Source organism: Diospyros lotus, chromosome 6 (assembly GCF_014633365.1).
Source record: "Diospyros lotus cultivar Yz01 chromosome 6, ASM1463336v1, whole genome shotgun sequence".
Lineage (NCBI taxonomy): Eukaryota > Viridiplantae > Streptophyta > Magnoliopsida > Ericales > Ebenaceae > Diospyros > Diospyros lotus.
Genome location: NC_068343.1, coordinates 9,721,126 through 9,742,158, shown reverse-complemented (window position 1 = coordinate 9,742,158; position 21,033 = coordinate 9,721,126). Strand labels below are relative to the sequence as shown.

General features: G+C 36.7%; 4 protein-coding genes and 1 non-coding gene across 9 annotated transcripts in view; 1 reads left to right on the top strand and 4 right to left on the bottom strand.

The window, feature by feature from the left end:
* Nucleotides 1-377: 377 nt before the first annotated feature.
* Nucleotides 378-3,558, bottom strand: LOC127804110 (laccase-11-like). Its single transcript, XM_052340846.1, has 6 exons — nt 3,378-3,558; nt 3,055-3,206; nt 2,118-2,362; nt 1,891-2,022; nt 839-1,762; nt 378-736 (listed from the first exon to the last, which is right to left on the bottom strand). The coding sequence occupies exons 1-6, from the start codon at nt 3,489-3,491 to the stop codon at nt 606-608; spliced, it is 1,698 nt and encodes a 565-aa protein (XP_052196806.1). The 5' UTR covers nt 3,492-3,558; the 3' UTR covers nt 378-605.
* A 4,282-nt stretch (nt 3,559-7,840) lies between these two features.
* Nucleotides 7,841-11,049, top strand: LOC127804111 (tubby-like F-box protein 5). The gene is made up of 5 exons (XM_052340847.1): nt 7,841-8,156; nt 8,735-9,128; nt 9,311-9,398; nt 9,899-10,028; nt 10,119-11,049. Exons 2-5 carry the CDS (start codon nt 8,778-8,780, stop codon nt 10,789-10,791), a joined length of 1,242 nt encoding a protein of 413 aa, XP_052196807.1. The 5' UTR covers nt 7,841-8,156; nt 8,735-8,777; the 3' UTR covers nt 10,792-11,049.
* Nucleotides 11,050-13,728: 2,679 nt separating this feature from the next.
* LOC127803018 (anaphase-promoting complex subunit 10) lies at nt 13,729-17,475 on the bottom strand. The gene is made up of 6 exons (XM_052339003.1): nt 17,160-17,475; nt 17,007-17,067; nt 16,814-16,906; nt 16,250-16,320; nt 14,250-14,354; nt 13,729-14,150 (listed from the first exon to the last, which is right to left on the bottom strand). The coding sequence occupies exons 1-6, from the start codon at nt 17,336-17,338 to the stop codon at nt 14,081-14,083; spliced, it is 579 nt and encodes a 192-aa protein (XP_052194963.1). The 5' UTR covers nt 17,339-17,475; the 3' UTR covers nt 13,729-14,080.
* TRNAN-GUU (transfer RNA asparagine (anticodon GUU)) lies at nt 17,462-17,535 on the bottom strand. Its single transcript has one exon. It is a non-coding gene; the product is annotated as a tRNA-Asn (tRNA).
* Nucleotides 17,536-17,915: 380 nt separating this feature from the next.
* LOC127804829 (U-box domain-containing protein 5) overlaps nt 17,916-21,033 on the bottom strand; it is a 28,160-nt gene continuing 25,042 nt past the window's right edge. For 4 of the 5 annotated variants that reach the window (XM_052341860.1, XM_052341862.1, XM_052341863.1 and 1 more), the window contains 2 exons: nt 19,747-20,903; nt 17,916-19,094 (listed from right to left, as the gene is read on the bottom strand). In XM_052341860.1, the coding sequence (XP_052197820.1) occupies nt 18,356-19,094; nt 19,747-20,903 (1,896 nt within the window). In that variant the 3' untranslated portion in view covers nt 17,916-18,355. The remainder of the gene's footprint in view (nt 19,095-19,746; nt 20,904-21,033) is intronic. The other variant, XM_052341864.1, reaches the window with a different exon arrangement.

The following is a 21,033-nucleotide window of genomic DNA, read 5'->3' as shown; positions in this document are numbered from 1 at the left end:
TTTGTGGCGAGGATAGAGGCTAAAAATTAACTTAAAATTGAAATCCAAGTTATCGCGAGATTTTAGTGTCAAAATCTCGCTATAACCTAGGTTTATCAATACGTTTGTCGCTGTCGTACGTCCTTGTAACATTATCTTATAATAATAGTATTAGTCTTTTCAGCCTTTAAACCGAAAGAACCATAATCGTGAGAACTTAAAAAAAAAAAAAAAAAGTCTTGAGACTTAGTAAGATTTGAACTCAGTATTCTGAGCTCACCAATACTGCTTATCATGTATTGCTACAATGCCACTTTATGATATTTCTATTAATTGCTTAGCGCTCCCTTTTCGTTAACCCATTCATTTTTTCTTCAGTTATGCATTAACTGGCCTGAAAGAGCATTCGAAGGAAACACAACAGAGGTTAAAACAATTCATTAGAACTTATATTGTGGATTATATATATATATATATATATATACACTTTGATTCCAAAGATGGATATATCTTTTATCTTCGGTTGTCACTCGTACACTTTTTTTCACTTCTCTTCCATTAAGAATCTCATGAAACCTCTTGCTACTTTTGCAAGAAGCACAAGGAAACTGTTCTTTAGCCAGCAGCTAGCATGGAGGAAGATCTTTGGGCGGAGGCAATACGGTTTGATCCGATTCTGGTCCGTCTTCTACCACCAATGCCGTTTTCAGCCCCCAACTTGTGTGGAGTTCCAGGTGACAGTGCAAGAACCAAACCCCTGTACATTGAATTCGCAGAAATTAAGGTATCAAATCACCGGAAGCATGAATGGTAGCGACTGCAGGCTCTCATTGATAGCCAAAAAAAACATGAGTTTTACCTGGATTATCAGCTCTGAACCGAATTGTAGTCCAGCCACCGGTGGGAATCCCGACTGTATTTCTCTCGGGAGGATCGATCAAGTTGTACTTGGCGGGGTCCTTTGCAGGATCAAAGTTGCCAACCCCAGTTCCAACAACAAAGAAGTTATAGCCATGAAGATGGAAGGGATGTGACTCAACTATGAGAAGATTGGTATCTTGCAAAACCAACTCAACGTTGGAGTTGTAGGCAATCTTCGTAAGGCTTGTTCCTCGGGAAGTTTTCAGATTTGCCGTGAGCGGCACACCAGTGTAGTTAAAAGGTGTGGAAGGCTGGTCCGGAAAATCAGTTCCAAAAACTCCCTTGATCTTGTGGTAATGAGCTTGAAGAAGCCCAACCTTTGGCATCACAAAGGAGATATTGTTCAGAGAAGCCGTTAAGCGGGTTCCATTCACGCACGTTGGGCAAGGATTTCTCCCCAAACCGATGGTGTAGAAGAGGCTGCGATCGATTTTCAAGGGAACTTTGGCTGGAAACTCTGGAGAGTTCAGGCTCCGGAGCTTCTCGTTGTATGCTAATGCGAATGCAGTGTCGTTTGGCGCGGGCAGCTGGGGGAGAAGAGGAAGAACAGTTTCTGGGATGCCTTTGTAGTGCAGAATAGCGGTTGCGGTTTTGTTGTCGATTGCGATTGGCACGTCCATAAAAGGCCTGGCAGCCATGAAGTATCTGCTCGGCGCCTGGTTGGCTTGAACCAGAACGTTTGTTGTCTGGCCTGGTCCGATCAACAAGGCCCGAGTGGTGAATGGCTTTGTATAGACAGCATCAATCTCCACCACCGTCATGTTGTGGCCGGCGATAGCGAAGAAGAGCTCGTCGTTGAGGGCTGCGTTGATTATTCTCAAGAGATACGTCTTCCCTGATTCAACCTCCATGGCAAAAGTATCTAAAACAAGAGAATGGAGAGTGTGGGTAATTTGCTCTGATGTCACTTCACTTGCAACGGGACAGAAACAAACACAGAAATAAATTCTGTAACAAGCTCGCAAAAGATCAATGGGATAAACATCTTACGTTTCTCAGAACAAGTTGAAACAAGAGTCCCTGGCTTTCCATTGATCGTGTGCGCGTCTGACACATTCGGGGGCAAGCCCAAGCTGTCTCCTTGCCTTTCAACTTCTTCAACATCCGCATTCCACCATTCTCCTGGACAAAACAACAAGCAGTTCGTAGGCAGGCATATTTTTCACCGATTCAAAGCACAGAAATTTCAGAATTGATATCTTGGGTTCGAAGCTTACCTAACAAGATTTCTTCTTCCCTGTCTGGCTGTGGGAAAGGAAAAAGGGTTCCTTGTTTGGGCATTATGACAATGGCGCCATAGACAGTCGCTCGGAGCCAAAGGATATGTGCATGCCACCAAAGAGTTCCCCTTTGTCCTGTGACTTTGAAGTCATAAATGTAGCTATTGCCGGTCTGGACCGGACATTGTGTTATATATGCCGGTCCGTCGGCCCATCCATTTCGATATTGCTTCACCCCATGCCTACAAAATATTATGGTATATTCGTACAATAAAAGAAAAAACCTCAGTTCATACTAATAAAAATATTGTTACCACATATTATCTTGTATAAATTTTTTGTGTAAGAATTTATTAACCTTAGTTTTCTTTAGAAAAATGCTCCATGCATTTTTGTATTATGAAATCATGTTAATAAAATATTTTTCTAAAATGCTCTTTATGTATCTTGTTTAAAAAATAAAAGTTAATTATGTTAACAAGATTTGAGCTCGTCACTTTTAAATAATAATAAATTTTTAAAATAATTTTATTACTATACCAAAACTTATTTTATTTAAAAATTTGTTTGCCTAAAAAGTTAAAATTTAAACAGTTATTTCATACATCACCTAAGGAACTTTCACTTAGACAATACTCATGGGGACGAGCCACCCATTAGTGTTTATAAAACACACCCCAAAAGGTATGGGTTTTTTTATATTTACTTTTTGAGAAAAAGAAATTGTCATAACATTTGACATTTTGGTTTAATTTTAAAATTTTGAGTTTTTATATGCTTTTTTTTTTCTTAAACACGTATTTTTAGAAGAATATATATAAGTCGAGGACTCAAAATATTAAAATTAAATAAAACATATATATATATATATATGACTCAAACCATAAAAGGTTAGAGGCCGGAATTGCCTTATTGTCCATAAAATTTTTCTTACCAATGGATGGATATATTGTACTGGGAATGATTGGTAACATTCACAATGACCCTATCGCCCTCTCTAGCATAGATAGTTGGCCCTGGAAACCTGCCATTCACAGTTACAATGGCCTTTGCACGGCACAGCCTACTCACATTGCTCACTTGGACCTGTATGTATAACATAAATGGAGAAACCAATTAAAAGAAGCATAATTAATTAGGATGAAGTAATTAATTAAGCCATTTATATATATATATATATACATAGAGAGAGAGAGAGAGAGAGAGAGAGAGAGAGAGAGACAGAGAGATAAAGCTCTTCTCCCATGAATAACTCACATCAAAGTGGTACTTCTTTATTGGAGACTTATCTGGAACGGGAAGCAACCCATGAAAGCCAATGAAAACAAAGCTTATGCAGCCTAAAAGGAGGAAATACCGATAAGCTGCCATCAATTAATTTCTCTCTGTTCAGGTGGAAGCTTTTGAGTTCTGATGATATGGGTATATGAGGGATATGGGTATATGAGGGCATTGAAGTGGTGATCAGTGAATGGTATATTTATATGAAAAATGATCCCAAAAGGCAAAGCTAAAGAAGCAGTCTGTGGTTTAAAGCTTGTAAGCAAAATACTGATGGAGACATAAAGCGCATTGACAAATTTAGAGGCTTGGGAAAACCAACTCAAGCCTTGAAGAGCTTATTTTTGAGTCAAGGAAAAGGAATAATCCACCCATTTTGTTTCACTACTTTCAAAGTGTTCATTTGTTAGCTTACGTACCTTGGTGTGGTAGAAGCCAGCTTACAAAGAGAACTTACTTCTAAGGTTTTGTGGCTTTCTTTTGCGGGTTCATAACTTCTTGGTTGTTTGATTTGCAAGCCTCATGTGCTTGTAAGGAAATTTTCTCCATCTTCTACTCTAAAATTCACTGGTCCCATGAATTAATTCTTATAATTATAATAAATAAATAAAATTTATTTATGATGGCATTTCGAATATTAGAATTAAAATTCTTATGGATAATTTATATCCTTTTTGCAGAACTCTCGAAAAAATTTTCAAATGTCAAACTTATCATATTTGCATTTTATTCGAGATCTCTTAATTAAGAAAAAATTTACATAATAGATTTTAAGATTTTATAGTCTCCTGGAACTTGTTACAGTTTTAAAGAGACTGTAAAAATCTCTTGAAACTACCATACGAACAGTATGGTCTCTCGAATACCTGTTCATTCTCTAAGAGACCTGTTTGAGAGACCATATTCTCCTGAGTTCGATAATTCTAATTTTTTTTCTTATTTTTTAATCTTTTAGTAGATTTTTTTTCACGATATATTAATTCTAATATAATACACAAGCAACGTGATATTTAAAAATGAATTTTATCATACTTTTGAAACTTCATATGATTTTTAAGGGGCTAAATTAGAATTGACAAGAGTAAAATTACTTATAACATACATATATATAAAATTGAGAATGAAAAGATGTTAAAATATATTTGTAAAAACAAGAAATAAAGGAGCCTAAAATACGGAAGCGAAGTGTGTAAACGGGCCATAATTAATTAAAGAAACTCCACATAGAGCAGGCCCATAATTCCATCAAACAAGAAGAAGCAAACAAGAGAGACTAATGGTGGCAATGGCATAATATATAGATGACAAGATGCGGAAGGAAGGGATTTTGCCTTGCTATCTGCCTAACAATTTATATCGCATACCTTTCATCATCATCATCATCATCATCAGGAGATAAGGCTCCCTCTATGCCATTTGTGCCGATTCATTCCGTTGGATTGGACAATTGCAGTGATACTGATACGGTGATAGATACCACCACACACTGTGCATGGAGGCTTCCTTGCGGTTGCGGCCGGCTGGCTGGCTAGTTAGTCTTCTCCTTCTTAGTCTTCCTTTCGTTTTCCCCTTTAATCGTCAACGTCAATGGCTGCTGTAAATCATGCCAAAAATAGTTGAGTTTACCTAGGACTCTCGCCAGCTATTAGATCATTGGTTTGACTCAAATATAATATTAATGTTAAATTATTTATTCTATTATATATTATTAAAGGAGATATCCTCAAGTTGTCAGTTTTAGATGTGATTTGTAAACCCTAAACCCTCCCCCCTCCCCCATCATCAATTAATGATTTTCTTTTTAAGTTAAAGCTGTTAATATTAGACTATGCCTGTGCCCTATATGCCTATGCTTGTCTTTTAAGCCAAAGCATATAACATTTTATTATATATATATATCCCCTGTAGGACCCAATTATATTTTAAAGATATCATATGCGTCTTTTGTGATGATGTTAATTATAAGAAATGTGACACTTAATACAACCAATATTATATTGCTTTAGGATAAATTATATGATTGCCATAAAGAGTTATTTATAAAAGTCAAAATACAAATAAATTTATATAAGATATAAATATAAATTTAAGAAATAAAAATATAATAATATATAATTGAGAGAGAGCTAACTCAAAATATGTTATTCTCAATAGAATTTAAAATATATATATATATATAACGTATTAACACGAAAGGATGGTGGCATGTAAGGAAATGATTAATCAAATGCTTATAGATGAAAAAGAAATGGATTTTCAAAGTGGAGTATGGATTTATAAGAATGAGTAGTGGTGGTGGTGGTGGTGGTAGTTATCTGCGCATGGACACATGGGGTGGGCATGGAGTTGTCTGAAATGACTCACTGGCCGAGACGATGCTTCCTCCGAGCATGCCCTTGGGCAGTGGCGGTCGCCTGTCAAACTCGGCTGCTTGGCAATTGGCAATTGGCATCAGCATCGCCAAAACAGCAACGGAGAGATGGAAGTTAAACCACCAAAAAAAAAAAAGTGTAATAATAATAATATAAAAACTGGAATATAATACCTAATAAACTAAATTTATCCCATTATTATTATCTAGTAAATGCTTTAACTTGTGTATTATTTTAATTTATGATCATTAAATCACAATAAAATAGGAATAATAATTTCGTTTTTTTTTTTTGTATTTATAATAATTAGATTTAGAGAGAGTGGATAATAATTAAAGAAAAAAGAAAAAAGAAAAAGAGGGGGGTTGGCTCCTGCGGTGGAGCTGTCGAAGGTGACACCATTTTTACACAAACAATGAGAGAGACCCGTGTGGTCAGCATCATTCCACAACTACTAGGACTAGGCGAATAGTCGATGGTCGATGATCGATGATGGAGTCTGTCTGTCCGGACTTCTTCGCCAATAATAATAATAATTATTATTACTATTAAAAACAAAATGATCCAGCTCATGCCCCCGCTCCCTATCTGTCTTGGAAAAGCAAATTGTGGGTGGGTTCCACACCACACACACCCACCCAATTGATTTAATTTAATTTCTTATAGTTTTTGACGTGCAACTGTCTTTGTTTACCCGCCCCTTGATTTCATTGACATTTAAATGACAATCATATATATATATGGTCTATAGTTAAAAGATACAAAAATTATGTAACCATGCAATACTAACTTCATCAAATCTTTACGCTTATTCAGAATTAACAGTTCCTAGGGGTCCATTCTTATTAACTACAGCAGCAAATTAGATGCTAACGTCAAGTGCATTTAAAGTTGATGTGTCATTACTTAAATTACTAAAATATCCCTTATGTGTGCTAGTAATCTCGTTCATCACGTGAATTACCCGAGAGACTGACACGTGACAAGTCTACAATGCGGAGTGAAGAACAATCCTATATGAAAAGTTAAAGAACACGCGACAACGCTTGCAGAGTGATTCGGAATAAAGTTCGAAAAATTTAGAGCAGACCACGAGACCAATTTTAGGTTGATCGAGGTCCTCTTGAGTTATGCTCGCTCATCTCGAGTTTTATCTCAAGTACCCCATAACGGACTTGACTATAAAAAGTAGGGGTTCTCATCAAGTATAACAGATCTCCAGTTTTTATATTTTCTATTAGTCACATTTGCTCTACTAATTTGAGTGTCGAAGTCTACTCCCTAAGGATCTTAGCCCTTTCACTCTGTTGTATTGCAAGTTGTATTCTTAGGCCTGATATAGCAAAATTCGAAGCTCTACTCCCAAGGTCCATTCCTCGAGCTCGAGGCAGCAATGTGTTGGTCGGTCTCAAACACTGTCACCAAAAAGATGTTTTTATTCTAAAGTTTTCAATTAACCTAATTAAAAAGAAAAAAATATTTATCTAATTCAAGAATGTATTTTTTCATATATTTTATATATATAGCTACTAGGGATGGAGACGTGTGCAAATTTATGTTTCATTTCTTTATAAATTACAATTATTATGAGGATGAAAGAGATGTAATGTTTGGCTAGCACAATAGGAATAGGAGTAGGTTGATAAACTAAGATGTAGCTCTAATTTTGAAAAATTGTATAATACTGGTGAGTATAAGTACATTATATATTATATATTATTATAAAGAATATAATAATAGTTCATAAATAAGAATTTTTGTGAGAAAAAAAAAAGAATTTTTCAAAAAAGACATTTAATACCTTAACCTTACATTTTTGTTGCAGATATTTAACTAATTAAATTCATAGTTTGGTTGGTTAAGTTCCGTGGAGTGAGTATCATTGGAGCCACGTGTGCTGCTGATGAGATGGGCACTGTCAGGTGCAAGTTAGCATGTTCTTGAGCAGGAAGAGCCAGGCTCCACGTCCACGTCAGAATATGAAAACCAGATTTAAAATATTTAAATTTTATTTATTTCACCCAGATTTACGACAATAATAAATAGGAAAGGCAGCCCCCCACCCCCCATCTTCATTTCCGCTTTAAAGGCGCAAGGGGCCGTGAAAATTGGGGTGGGTATGGGGGAAAAGGAGAGCACTCGATTCCAGCTCTGCTGTGCTGTGCTGTGCACTCTCACCTGAAACCCTAGTTCCTGACCGGAGATTGCCACCGGGAAGTAGCGATGACGAGATCTGGTGCGCTCAGATAGACGGTCTCCGAGAGCATGGTCCGTGTTTCCCCGATCTGACCTCTTCCGCGTCCGATCCGGACGTTCCGGAGCCGTCTCGCGGATTTCTGGAGCTCTCTTTCGCCAATCGACTCGTTCTGTGAATATTGTACAGGTTTTGCGCCAAATCATCCTTTCGCCTGATCCTGCCTTTTGTTTTTTAGTTTCATTGTTGATTTCTGATCAGATCGCGGTGCTAGAATGACACGAGGGAGTGAATGGATTTGAATTTTCTGGATCTGAAGGTTTTCTGTGGTAGAGATTATTTCTGCTTGCTGAAATTTGTGCGGATCCTTGTGCATTTTTAGGCTTAAATCGACTTCATGTTCGCCTTTAAGCTTTGCACATTTTTTTTAATAAGTTCCTTGAACCATAGCTTAGGGGTGATTGAACTGATTTGGAACATAGACGAGGTAAATTACGCAGGATTGTGAAAGTTGAAGTTCTCATCTTTTTCTTTTTCTTTTTTTTTTCTGCCGTATTTTTATAGGACGTTTATAGAGACGCTATTTTTTTATTTTTTTTGAAATGCCACAGTTCTCCAATTTTTTTGAATGTGGATTTGGTTTATCTTTCTTCAAGTGGGTCTTATTTGCAGCTTTATTCTTGGCAATATTATTTTTGAGATTTTTCCTGGTTGGATAACGCCCCACACAAAGCTCGCATTTATATTTCCTTTCGACATGGTTGCAGCTGAAATATTTCGAAGAAAAGGTGGATTTTATGTTCAGTAGAGATGTCCTTCAAAAGTTTCGTACGTGAGATAAGGGAGATAAAAGATGGCATTGGGAGCATATCCAAACGAGGGGTGGAAGGCAAGCACTGGCGTAGTCGGACCCGATCTCACATTGCCCCCGATGTGGCCCCCCCTTTTTTACCAGTTGAACAAGGACAGTGGGCTAACTTACCTCCAGAGTTGCTTTTGGACATAATCCGAAGGGTTGAAGAGAGTGAAACATCCTGGCCTGCAAGAACGGTAGTTGTTTTTTGTGCATCAGTTTGCAAATCATGGAGGGATATTACAAAGGAGATTGTCAAGACTCCAGAGGAATGTGGGAGACTCACCTTTCCCATTTCACTGAAACAGGTAATTCTTGCCTATCAATTTCTTGTTACTTGTTTTGATAATATAGTGTTATAACTGGCGTTGCTAATGATAGTAAAAGATTATATTTATAGTGGTTATGGTAATATTAAATAGCTAAATGCTATTCATATTGATTTATTTACTGATACAACTGGCTTATTTCACTTCTTCTTGCTATTTAGCCGGGGCCACGGGATGCTCCAATTCAGTGCTTTATTAAAAGGGACAGAGCAACTTCCATATATCGTCTCTACTTTGGCCTGACCCCCTGTAAGTCAAATCCTCATATTTATTTCTCGATTATACTATATGCTTCAGCTTCTCTTGAATTACCAAAATAAAGGACCTATGGATTTTCTTTCCAATTCATGTTCCAAATAATTGATACTCAGGATTCAGGAAGTTGACCTATAATTTCTTGCTCTCAGGCTTTAACTTATGGATTGTCAGCATAGAGGAACTTTGTTCCAACAAAAATTCAAACCGGTTGACTAATTAGCCATATATGCACACTGCATGGATGTTTCATAAATAACTGGAGGAAATTTATAGCAAATTAGATGTTATTTGTGAATTAAGTGGTTGTGGGCTATGTTGCATAAATAAAAAAAATATGTATCTTGGTCTTAAATTCTTGGAAAGGTATTGATAAACAAGGTTCTTTGTTATTTTTTTCTTTCCCCTATTTTGGGTAAAGAATTTTAAATGTTAATGAGATAAAAACTTTGCCAGCCTGTGTGAATTTCACTGATGAATCTAGTTATTGACAGCTGAGAAAGAGAATGATAAACTGTTGTTGGCTGCAAAAAAGGTCAGAAGGGCAACAAGCACAGACTTTTTGATATCTCTGGTAGCCGATGACTTTTCTAGAGCCAGCAATACCTATGTTGGAAAATTAAGGCAAGTTTTGGCCATTGCCCATGCTAGGCATCCTGATTGGATGAGTTGCTTTTCTGAGCCTTACTAATATAGTGTTGAATTCTTTTCCAGGTCTAATTTTCTGGGCACCAAGTTTACCGTCTATGACAGCCAGCCTCTAACTGATGCTGCAGTTCAACAGAATGGGAGGTCAAGTCGAAGATTTCATGCCAAACAAGTATCTCCAAGGGTGCCTGCATGTAGCTACAGTATTGCCACCATTACTTATGAGCTCAATGTCCTGCGAACAAGAGGACCTAGGAGAATGCATTGTGTCATGCATTCAGTTCCAGTCTCTTCCATTCAGGAGGGGGGCACTGCACCTACACCGACATCATTTCCGCACTCCCTAGATGAGAAAATTTTTCCCCCACTGGAGTCAAAAGGAAAGGAGCCGATTACAGATTTCAGTTCCTCAAATCTTGGAGTGTCTGCAGAATCTGCGCCAGTCTCTGTGGAGCCTCTGATTCTTAAAAACAAGGCTCCTCGATGGCATGAGCAGTTACAGTGTTGGTGCCTAAATTTTAAAGGGCGGGTTACGGTGGCTTCGGTCAAGAATTTCCAGCTTGTGGCAGCTATTGATCCATCTCACAATGTGCCAGCTGCAGAGCAAGAAAAAGTTATTCTACAATTTGGAAAGATCGGCAAGGACATCTTCACCATGGATTATCGGTACCCACTCTCTGCCTTCCAAGCCTTCGCAATATGTTTGAGCAGCTTTGACACAAAACCGGCCTGTGAATGATCATCTATCTGTAGTGAAACATTTTTCTCCATCTTGCTAAGTTGCTCCTGCAAGTCTGAACTACGTTCTCTACATGGAAGCTCATCGGCCGTGGCTGACCACACTCAGCTTTTAGTTTTCTTTTCTAGTGGGCATAGATGTTCAGCTGTGGAGGATACATTTTCTGGCTAGTTTGGTCGTCCTTTCGACATTTGGGGACTTAATGTATGAAGATCAACTACATATATATATATATATATATGCACTTGCATTTCGTTTCTTGCGACTCTTCTTAAGTGTTGTATGTTAGATTGGCGCAAGCGAAGTAGATATATATATATATATATATGTCTTCATGCATTCAAGTGTTGAAGGCAGTTTAGACATTAAAAATCCAGGGACTTTACTAACTGTTTAAATTATTCTATACTAGTAGGGGCCTGCTCGCCTGGAGGTCTTTTAGCTGGTTAACTTCCAGTAAATCTTAGGAACAGTCTTATTAAGTTCCTGACTTACGGGTCGTTTGGTGGGGGATTGCAAATTGGTATTACCAGTCAGAATTGTATCATGTTTGATAGAGCAGACACTGGAATTAGCTAATCCCATGCCGCCCCACAACCCACAAGTGCAACAGGAATAACCATTTTTCATTTTTGGACAAAAATACTCCCGATATGTAAGCCTTCATCCACTCTCTCCTCTTTCCTTTTCTCTTCTCTTTCTCTCTCTGCTATGCGATCTTCTCTACAAGACTCACCATAAATAGTATTATTTAATTTCATCCTAATACTATTTTATTTAGAAACTAAATTCTCGGTGGGCATTGAAAGCCAGCCGTCCAAGTTATTATTGGGCAGAATAGTTTGTGATGGTCCTTTTTTTTTTTTTTTTTTTGCTGGGCCCCCTGCATTATAACGGATTTCTATACCCTACCTACACTAGGGTTCTCTCTTTCTATGGATCTGGGATTGGGAGAATTAATCAAAAATTAACTAAGAGGAGAGTACAAACTCTTTTAACTCTAAAAGGGACGGAAGGAATAGCGTTGAATTAGTAGAGAAAGGATGTATGATCATCATCATCTATCTATCGTCTATCATCTATGTAGATGGCAATGGTCCGTTGGGTGGTGTTTGGGGGCAACCTTGTTTTCTGGGAATTTGTCAATTTCGTATCTCGATGAACTTGTTGGTCTTGTGTTCGTGCATGCACGTGGTGTGGTAACAACACGCTATTATTAGGCCAGTAAAAACACACTTCGCAATGTTGCATTTGCTCTGTCCCCCCCCCCCCCCAACATTTTCTGAAACTAAAACATGCAGCTTTCTCCAACACAACCTATATATTTACTAAACTTTTAGGTTTGTTTCACTTTTATATTAGGTCATATCAAATCGATTTTAATTGGATTTTAAAAAAAATAAACTTAAAATTTAACAAATTATTATATAAAACCAAACTAATCTAATACAATAAAACTTGAATTTGCTCAATTTTGATTACATTTAATAATTCAATAATTTTAAATTTTTATTCTATATATTTTAAGAAAATAATACGAATACTAAACAAAAAAAAAAACTTGCTCTAAATTTTAAATCAAAATATTTTTATTTTTTATTTTTTGTGATTTAGCACTTTTGTTTAGACACTTTCTATTATTTATCTTTAACTAAATTAATTCTTGTATTTTAATAAAATTACCAACATGCCTTTTCTTATATTATTTGGAGCCCACCAGAATGGTTCCACTAGGGGTTCCAGCATCAAAACTCACGTGGGTTTCGGCTGTAGTCAACGACGATTGAAACCAGCAAGTTTCGAGTGGTGAAGTCTTTTTTTTTTTTTTTCAATTAAAGAAAAATTAGATTACTTTTATATTAATTACACTTTAATTAATATTATTAATAGCAGATGGGGCATTTCTGAAAATTTTATTAAAGTATAATGACTAATTCAACTAAAAAAACACACACACAAATATATATATATATATATAAAGAAAAGTGACAATAAAATTATTATACCATCAATTTACCTAAACTCGAAAATTAAAATTAAAAATAAAAATTTCGATTCACGTGAGCTAATTAGGAACCATCCAATTGGCCGAAATGTCCTCGTAATTTGATGGATATTTCATTGTGGACTCTGAATCCCTTGGATCTACCAAGATTCGAGACCAAATAGGCTATACGAGAGCACCAAAGTTATGAAATTTCTAAAATATCCAAATTGCATTAAAAATGTGTTTAGGGCATAAATGGAATGAAATAGATAAAATAAAATACAATAATAATACAGAAATGGAATATAAACACTTAATTTCATTTTTTACTTATTTCTGTCCAAATTTCGTTTTTCATCTCTAAATTGGGAAAGAACGGAAATAACAGGCAAATTTGTTTTTTTTTTTATGACAAAATTAATTTTTAAGAATTTAAATTTATCCTTAATAACATTTTATCTTTTTATTAAAATGATAAAAGATTAAAGGTCAAATAAATCACTATATTTTAATTTCATGACCAAATTAGTCACTATGTTTTAAAAGGAAACAACTAAATCACTCTATATTAAAAAAACACAAATTACAATTGTATAAACTTCTTCAAACTTAAATTTAAGAGGCATAAGTGATTATGTAAAATTATTTTAACTAGGATAAAAATTAATGTTATTAATAAAATTAAAATATTATTTAACAGAAAACATTTATCATAATAACTAATGTGACCCCCCCCCCCTAAAAATAATGACTCATTTGACACTTTTTACAGTAAAATGACCAATTTGACCCTAATTTTTAAAATACCATAACTTATTTGAATATTTCTAAAGTACAATAATCAATTTAGCACAAAAATTAAAATACAGTAATTTATTTAACAATTCGTCCAATAATAATCAATTGTTGTTTAATATTCTTCTCACCCATTTATTTCTACACTCCTCCCAAACAAATGAAAACATTTTTCATTGCTTTCCACTTTGATTGTCTCAAATTAGGAGAAATATTTTACATTCATTACACTCATTTTCAATCCATTACTAAATCTCTCCCATACAAAGCCAAATCCTAAAGAACACATACAATTACAACAAACTAAGATTCATCAGCCAACATCCCCAGGGCCCCAGGGGACGACCTACAATACTTTCGGCAGCTTTAGGTCAATGGATTGGAAAAACAAGCAAACTATAAACTGAGGAAACAAAGAAAGCTGCTTCTGATAGAAAGGGATAATAGGGTGATCCCAACCTGTCTCGTGCAGCAGAATGTGGCTCAAAAACTGACATCTTTCACTCCTCATCTCACGGTAGAGTATGTAACGAATTCCCTTGATGTGAAGTGGAAGGGCTGGTGTGGAATAGGGTTCCTGCAACATAGCTTAGATCAATGAGATTGATGAAGAAAATAGGATTTCCTTCGGGACAAAAAATAAAAATAAGAAAAAGAGGGTAGGATTCGAACGCACGGTCGAGGCCCATAAACTTTAATCTGTCGCACGTGGGTGTCTCTTCCATTAAGATGATTTGACAACACGGCTATTTGCAACATGAAAGTATTCACGAACGTTTCCCTGCCAATTGCCAAAAGAACAGTTCAGTGCATAAGATCACTGATATGGACACACAGTAACACTTAATACATGGGCATTTTCTCAGGAAAATAAAGACTTCTCCACGGCTTGAAATGGGACACATTATATGGTTATGAATCCCCACCCAAATGGGAACAAAAATGTGGTTAATTGTTTTCTGAGGATGCGCTTGAGCAATAGAAAAGAACAGAGAAGAATTCTCCATTGATTCATATCCTTTTGAATGGTGGGCATTCTTTTCCGTATCCATCAAGGTAAATAAGTAATCTTTCAGCTATTTACTTAAAAAAGGAAAAGGAAAAAAAAAAAGGAAAACTCTCACCAGAGATTATGAGAAGCACCAGTACAATTAAAAGTCAGCATATTAAGTGAAATATATGACCTTATCAAACATAAAAAAGAAAAATATATGAGAAAAAAAAACAGTAAGATTATTTAATTCAACAAAAAAGCAGATATTAAATGAGAGGAAAAAAGAAATGCAATTTTCTTCATTGATCAAAAAGCAGTAGGCATAAGCGAGTTTACTTTTAAAAAGTTTGTACTTCTAATCCTAAATAAAAAAACATGAGCTTTTTTATTTTCTTTTTCTCTATTTTTTAAATATACATTAAGTAATAAGACTAGAATGACATCTATTAAAAAAAATATGCACGACAAATTTAAGATGGTTTTGAATATGAGAGATGAATGATAATAGGCATGCCTACCAAAAGAATAGATGGAATGGAAGAAATTTGTCACAACAAAGGTAGGGGAAGACAATGAAAACTTAGTACGGAACTCTTAAACATAACATAGTAGGATATAATAATCGTCCAAAAAAATATGGTCATGAATAGAGATGATTAGTGAATTATTATAATCTATATAGTCAACACCCCCTACTGAATAGATTCAAGAAGTCATTTTATAAATACTACCCATTGAGAATTTCCCGCCCCACTTGTACCAGGGAGGCTACTAACTATTAGAAGGTAGGCCTCACACCCCATTTCGAAACTGTGTTATAAAATCCATATGGTACCCGTAGGTACGTATAATACCAAAGCAATTATAGAACAAAAAGTAGGAAATTCTGTTTCCCAATTTTTTCTTCATTTTTGGCTCTTAATCTCTCACAACCTTACAACTCAATCCTTTTTGTATCTGAGTACCTATTTTGTTCAATATTTGAGTATCTATTTATTAGCTTTATTTTATTTCTTTCTATCTGATTTACAATTTGCTTCTGTGATTTTGCATTACAAACAACATATCACGCCCTTATCCTACTATATGGGTTGACCACATGAATTCTAGCTCTCTAATCAAATTTAATTCTTCAATAAAAATGATGAATAATATTTCATAGGTACCTGAAAGTGATTCAGATTATTTTATTTTATTTTGTAGTATTTCTTGTTAATTTATTAGAGGTTAATGTATCTAAAACTGTACCTTTATTTTCCAGTACTGTAGAAATAACCAGACCAATACCCTGTCTGATGCAATATTTATAGCTACAGAGTCTAGTGTGCCTACTAAAATGAAAGGCAAGACAAAAGGATTCCATCTTCTCTTGCCATCCAGATCAAAACTAGAGCATGTCAAGCACGATGTTAGGGAAAAGCTCCATAACCCATTACACATCAAATGAATTAAAATTGGCACTTGACCAATGCTTTTGCTGAGGGGTTGTCTAGCTTCATATCCCAAATAAGATGCATGCTAGCAAGTAGGTATGAAGAAGGAACTATCCAAGACAACAAAATAGAATGTAGCAAACCAATTTGTTAAAAATAATATAATGATCACCAGAAAGAATTAATCAATAAAAATTGAGCAGAAATGAAGACAGCTAAAAATGTGAAACTATAGCCAAAATTACTTACCGAGGATCATTTCCAGATAATGATATGTACACCCAACCAGTAGGCTTGACAAGTTCCACAGATTTGATCTCCTGGATGCATTTGCAAGGGCAGAACCAAACTGAACTCTATCAAGCACACTTCATACAAAATTAAAACATCAGCATTTATATGCATGCTTTCATGCTCCGAGTATTTTGCTCTGTTTGGGGTTGTGGATGAAATGCTTTCAGTTTGAATTAATAAATTTATAGTTTGTGAATGTGTAACAAGTCAATTCAGGATATTCGTAGGCACAGCACATAACAATGTATATTAATTTCCAAATTTTAGGTAAATAAATTCAAGTTGAAATGAGTGAACTTGTATTTCTACTCCGAAAAGACAGTCTAGGTTTTTGAGTTGTTTCATTTCTACCACCGATGGCACGAACAGTTTTCAATTAATACAAAGCCAATCTAAAATTGGACAGTACGCTACATCGGTACAGCCAAAGCAGCCCTAGACGTTCAAGTTAGATAATTGCAGGAAAACAGCGCCGTTGCAATTGTTGACAATAATCAAAAGTTGTGGACGTGAAGTCACCTTCAAATTATGGAATCCGTCGCCAGCACGAATGGAGATCTTACTAGGCGTGTAGCTCTCGTCAAGTTTGAAATCCACGTACAGAACCACTAACTGAGGAACACCAGAACTTACCGATTCTCGAAATCAACAAACTTCAAAGAACATAGCAAAACATAGATAGAGAAGAGACAATTGAACTCAATATTCATACTTGAAGCTTCACTTTCTTCTGGAATTGGACATTGACCAGATGAGGCTGCGCGCCGTCAGATCTGAACCAAAAACGAAACGCAGTGAAGGTATTCGACAATATACCTAGCACACACAAGTGGTATATATACATGTGAGAGAGAGGAGAAAGTACTGCCAGTAGGTGTCGAGATTGTCGTCGCGGAGGGCGGAGACGCCATTTCCGGGCTTGCAAGAACTGACGCTCCAGGCGGCCTTCTTGGCCATCTCGCGGAGGTCGTCGTCTACCACCAGCTGTAGCTGCCCCCCGATCAGCTTCCCTTCTTCCTCTCCCTCCGACGACTCCGTAGCCATTTTTCTCCACCCCGATGGATCCGAAGATAATCTCCCTCCCCTTCGCTCTCTCCTTGGGGCAGAAATAGAAATAGAAATAGAAATAGGAATATGATGATTGATTGGGCGGAAAAAGATGAAACCCGCTAGAGGAAGGGGTTGAACCTTCGACCTTGTGGTTAACAGCCACACGCTCTAACCAACTGAGCTACTCCAGCCTTGGGATCCTAGCCTTCATCACAATTTATTTGTAATATTATAAAGGATTCTCACACTCGCACTCACACCAGGTCGCAGTTGAATTCTTTTAAGTTTTGATAATTATAAAAAAATTCGTTTTAAGTATATAAATAGTTAAGGATATCCAAATTTTAAATTTTGAACAATAAAAGTGATATAATCTCTCTCTCTCTCTCTATATTTTTTTTATTCGTTTGGAGTGTTCGAATTTTGCTCGACTAATCTCCAAGAGCAAGTGATCTTCCCTCTTAATGCACTTCCCGATTGAATCTGAATGCAGATATAATCTATATACACCCAGAACTGAACATTCAGTGTAATTTATATAGAACTTAAACCTTTCAACAAGTCTCCACACTGATGATATAATCTCTATATTTATATCATACCAAACTACGAAACAAGTGTAAGTAATTATATACATCAATTCATCTCTAAAGTTCATGTATGGTTAATCAAACCTACATCAGAGTAAAAGCTGGCGAGAAGAAGAAGAAGAAGCAAACAACCCCACTGGCAAGCTAGCTTTGCCGTGGAATTGATGTTGTTTTCCAGATAAGAAGAATAAACAGCCTATATTAGAGTAATAACCTAGTTGGCAGGAAGAACCATTAAGCACATAACCGCTCGCCCTTGGTACTACTGCTGTATTAGCTTTCCGGTGATAAAAATCTACGGTGGCTGGAGATGCTGAGACTGATACCTGAGCAAACTCCAGGTTGCCACCACGGTAAAGTTGCGGTGGCCACAACCTCTGAGAAAAAAGGACATCTTGAGTTTCATTTCATTTCTTCTTCGTCAGCGCCGTCTTGAGAATATCTTCATCCCGAAAATTCCAGATGCTTTGGAAGATGATTTCTTCTTGTTGTAGTGGTTGTTAGTGTCTTTTGGTTGGAACGCGTCAGATCCCAAGCATTTTTCCTCGTGATCATAGTCAACGTCTCGCAAGATCCGAAGCAATTCCATTGCACTTGCCTTGCCTCTCTCATTCCCGGTTGTTTTTATGCTATTGAGGACGGGGATTGCAACCTCTTCCATGACCAAATGGCAGTATTGAATACGGTGAGAACATAACGAAATGAGAACTGCTACTGCATGCTCTTGGGCTTCAGGGCTGCCGGTTTCAAGCACCTTAGCAATGGAAGCGATGCATCCATCAGTTTCAGCAATAGAAGCCCTGGCATCTTCACTATAGCACAAATTTTTCAAAATGGATATGCAATATTCGGCAAAAGCAGGATCTTCAAAAAACGGCACCAACCTAGGAATGAACTCTGATGGTACAAAGAGGGATCGGATTTCTCTGCTTGAGGATAAGTTACACAGTATTCTAATGGCTGGTCCATGGAATTCTCGAATTTCTGTTTCGAGCATGTTTAAGACTGAATAAGGTGCTCCTGATGCAGTAATTTTAGGTATACAACGTCCCTGACAAGACAACACCTCCATTATTGCAAGAGCTTCTTCAGCTACTTCAGAATTGAGCAATAATGCTAATAGAGAATATGATTCTTCATGTAGAGGTGGTTCACTGCTTCTGCAAGAAGAAAGCAAAGGTATATAAAATGGAGAAGAAAAGTAGTCCCATATGATAAATGTCAAAACAATGTGTGCCGTCTCAATATGCAAGTGCCATAACCAACAATGGAGATGACGGAGAGTGGCAAAACAGTATAGATAAACAAAAGTTCCATGATTTTTTTTTTTTTTTTGTTTTGCTGAGTAATAAGGTCCATGATTCAAAGTATCATTTATACAGGCGCACAAAATAATAGCTTTTTTGAGTATAATAGTCAAAGGACTTGACTATGGAGAAGCAAAAATCACTCTATTAACTGAAGAAAACCTTTATATTAACAAGTAAAATGAAGACCTTCCCAAACCTATAGTTCTCAACTAAGACGAAATCTGGTCATATTCAAATTGAGTCGATATTTTGAACATCTACAAAACTGTGCACTTCATTTCAAGTCAAACAGCCCTGACACGATGGAGATCATAATTCACAAATAAATACAGATCCATTACCTACCAACTAGAACTGAATGCCTATCTACGATCAAGGACGCAACTGAGTTCCAGTTTTTTGAGCCTTTAAGGTAAGGGAGCCAGTTGTATGCAACTATAATAACTGACTGAAAAAAAAAAAAAAAAAAACTAGTAATAACTGACAAAGAAGCACAATGTACCTGTACATGCTCACCAACTCCAACAATAACCAAATTCCACTTCTCTGAGCCTTTACATCATGCAGGTCATGTGCGTGCTTCAAAAATTGAATAAGTGGTTCAACAAAGTTCTCCAAAGACTTGGCGTTAGAAGCATGATCACAGTGTTCCAGATACCACTTGGCATCATCAACTGCTTCACATTGAGATTCCCAAGGAAGTTCATCAAGATTGTTTAAGGAACACTTGCTCCTTTCATGCGTCTTTGGACAAGATTGAATTCTCCGATACCTGTCCTTGGTCTGCACTGACACCAAGTCTGAGCTATCCGTGATCTTAACATGTGAGGAATCTGAATTGGTACTATCTAACGATCCAAGTGATATATTGCTCAAATCTATAGGAAGACGCAAGTTATTCATAGAATTGCTCAAGCTAGCAATGGATGTGAAAGAGGTTTCTAATGAGTGAACTGCTGTTGAACGGATGCATGGGTCTGGAATGGTGACCCCATTATCCCTGCACCACTTTGAAATGAGGTCCTTCATGCCAACATTTGGTGTCAATGACAAGTGAAGTAGCTTTTGTTTAGTCTTTGGACATGTATCATGACCTTCATCAAACCACTTCTGTATCCACATCCTTTCAAATGTTTGTCCAGAATCAATGACAACAGGATCATACATCAATCCTGAAGATATGGGGCACTTGAATTCCTCAGGTGGTACACATCTACTCAACATGTCCATTTTGACCTCGTCAGGTCCATGCTCTGCACAAGATTCCACAGAAGATGCATTATAAGAGCTTGAAACTGAAAAGGATTCCTCGTGCTGCACATAGGAATTCTCTGCTTGCTCCCTCACAATTAATGATCCATGCCGCTCCAAAAGGCTCACAAGGAACAGTAAGATCTGCCTTTTTGGAAGATCACCACCACCAATTTTAACAAGGAGCTTTTTAATAGCCCGTTTCTCTATCAACAGATCCTTTTGAGTTGTAATTTGAAGCCTCAAAGCTGCAAACCTAATAGCCTCAATTGCAGATTCTTCTGTTGCATCTGCAGGTCTTGAAGATGCATACTGCTGGAGGAGCTCTCGCAAGGCCTTTCCTGCAGCCTCTTCTGATGAATCCAAGCTAAATATTGCACCCCTAATATCAGAAATTATGCGAGAGATCTGCACAAATGACAGGAAATCACCAACCATACCACAAACGTCTTACCCTGTACTCTTCAATTAAAAAAATCATACAGATACTTTTTGTGTCACTACTTGTTCATTTATCTCCACCCTGCTATCTCCCCGA

Coding starts and splice junctions, on each gene's coding strand:
- LOC127804110 (XM_052340846.1), bottom strand. CDS start 3,491: ATGGCAGCTTATCGGTATTTCCTCCTTTTAGGCTGCATAAGCTTTGTT. Junction 3,207..3,377: donor TAAAGAAGTACCACTTTGAT/GTGAGTTATTCA, acceptor TTATACATACAG/GTCCAAGTGAGCAATGTGAG. Junction 737..838: donor GTTCAGAGCTGATAATCCAG/GTAAAACTCATG, acceptor TTCAATGTACAG/GGGTTTGGTTCTTGCACTGT.
- LOC127804111 (XM_052340847.1), top strand. CDS start 8,778: ATGTCCTTCAAAAGTTTCGTACGTGAGATAAGGGAGATAAAAGATGGC. Junction 9,129..9,310: donor TTCCCATTTCACTGAAACAG/GTAATTCTTGCC, acceptor CTTGCTATTTAG/CCGGGGCCACGGGATGCTCC. Junction 10,029..10,118: donor ACCTATGTTGGAAAATTAAG/GCAAGTTTTGGC, acceptor ATTCTTTTCCAG/GTCTAATTTTCTGGGCACCA.
- LOC127803018 (XM_052339003.1), bottom strand. CDS start 17,338: ATGGCTACGGAGTCGTCGGAGGGAGAGGAAGAAGGGAAGCTGATCGGG. Junction 16,907..17,006: donor AGAAGAAAGTGAAGCTTCAA/GTATGAATATTG, acceptor GGTGTTCCTCAG/TTAGTGGTTCTGTACGTGGA. Junction 14,355..16,249: donor TTATCTGGAAATGATCCTCG/GTAAGTAATTTT, acceptor GGCAATTGGCAG/GGAAACGTTCGTGAATACTT.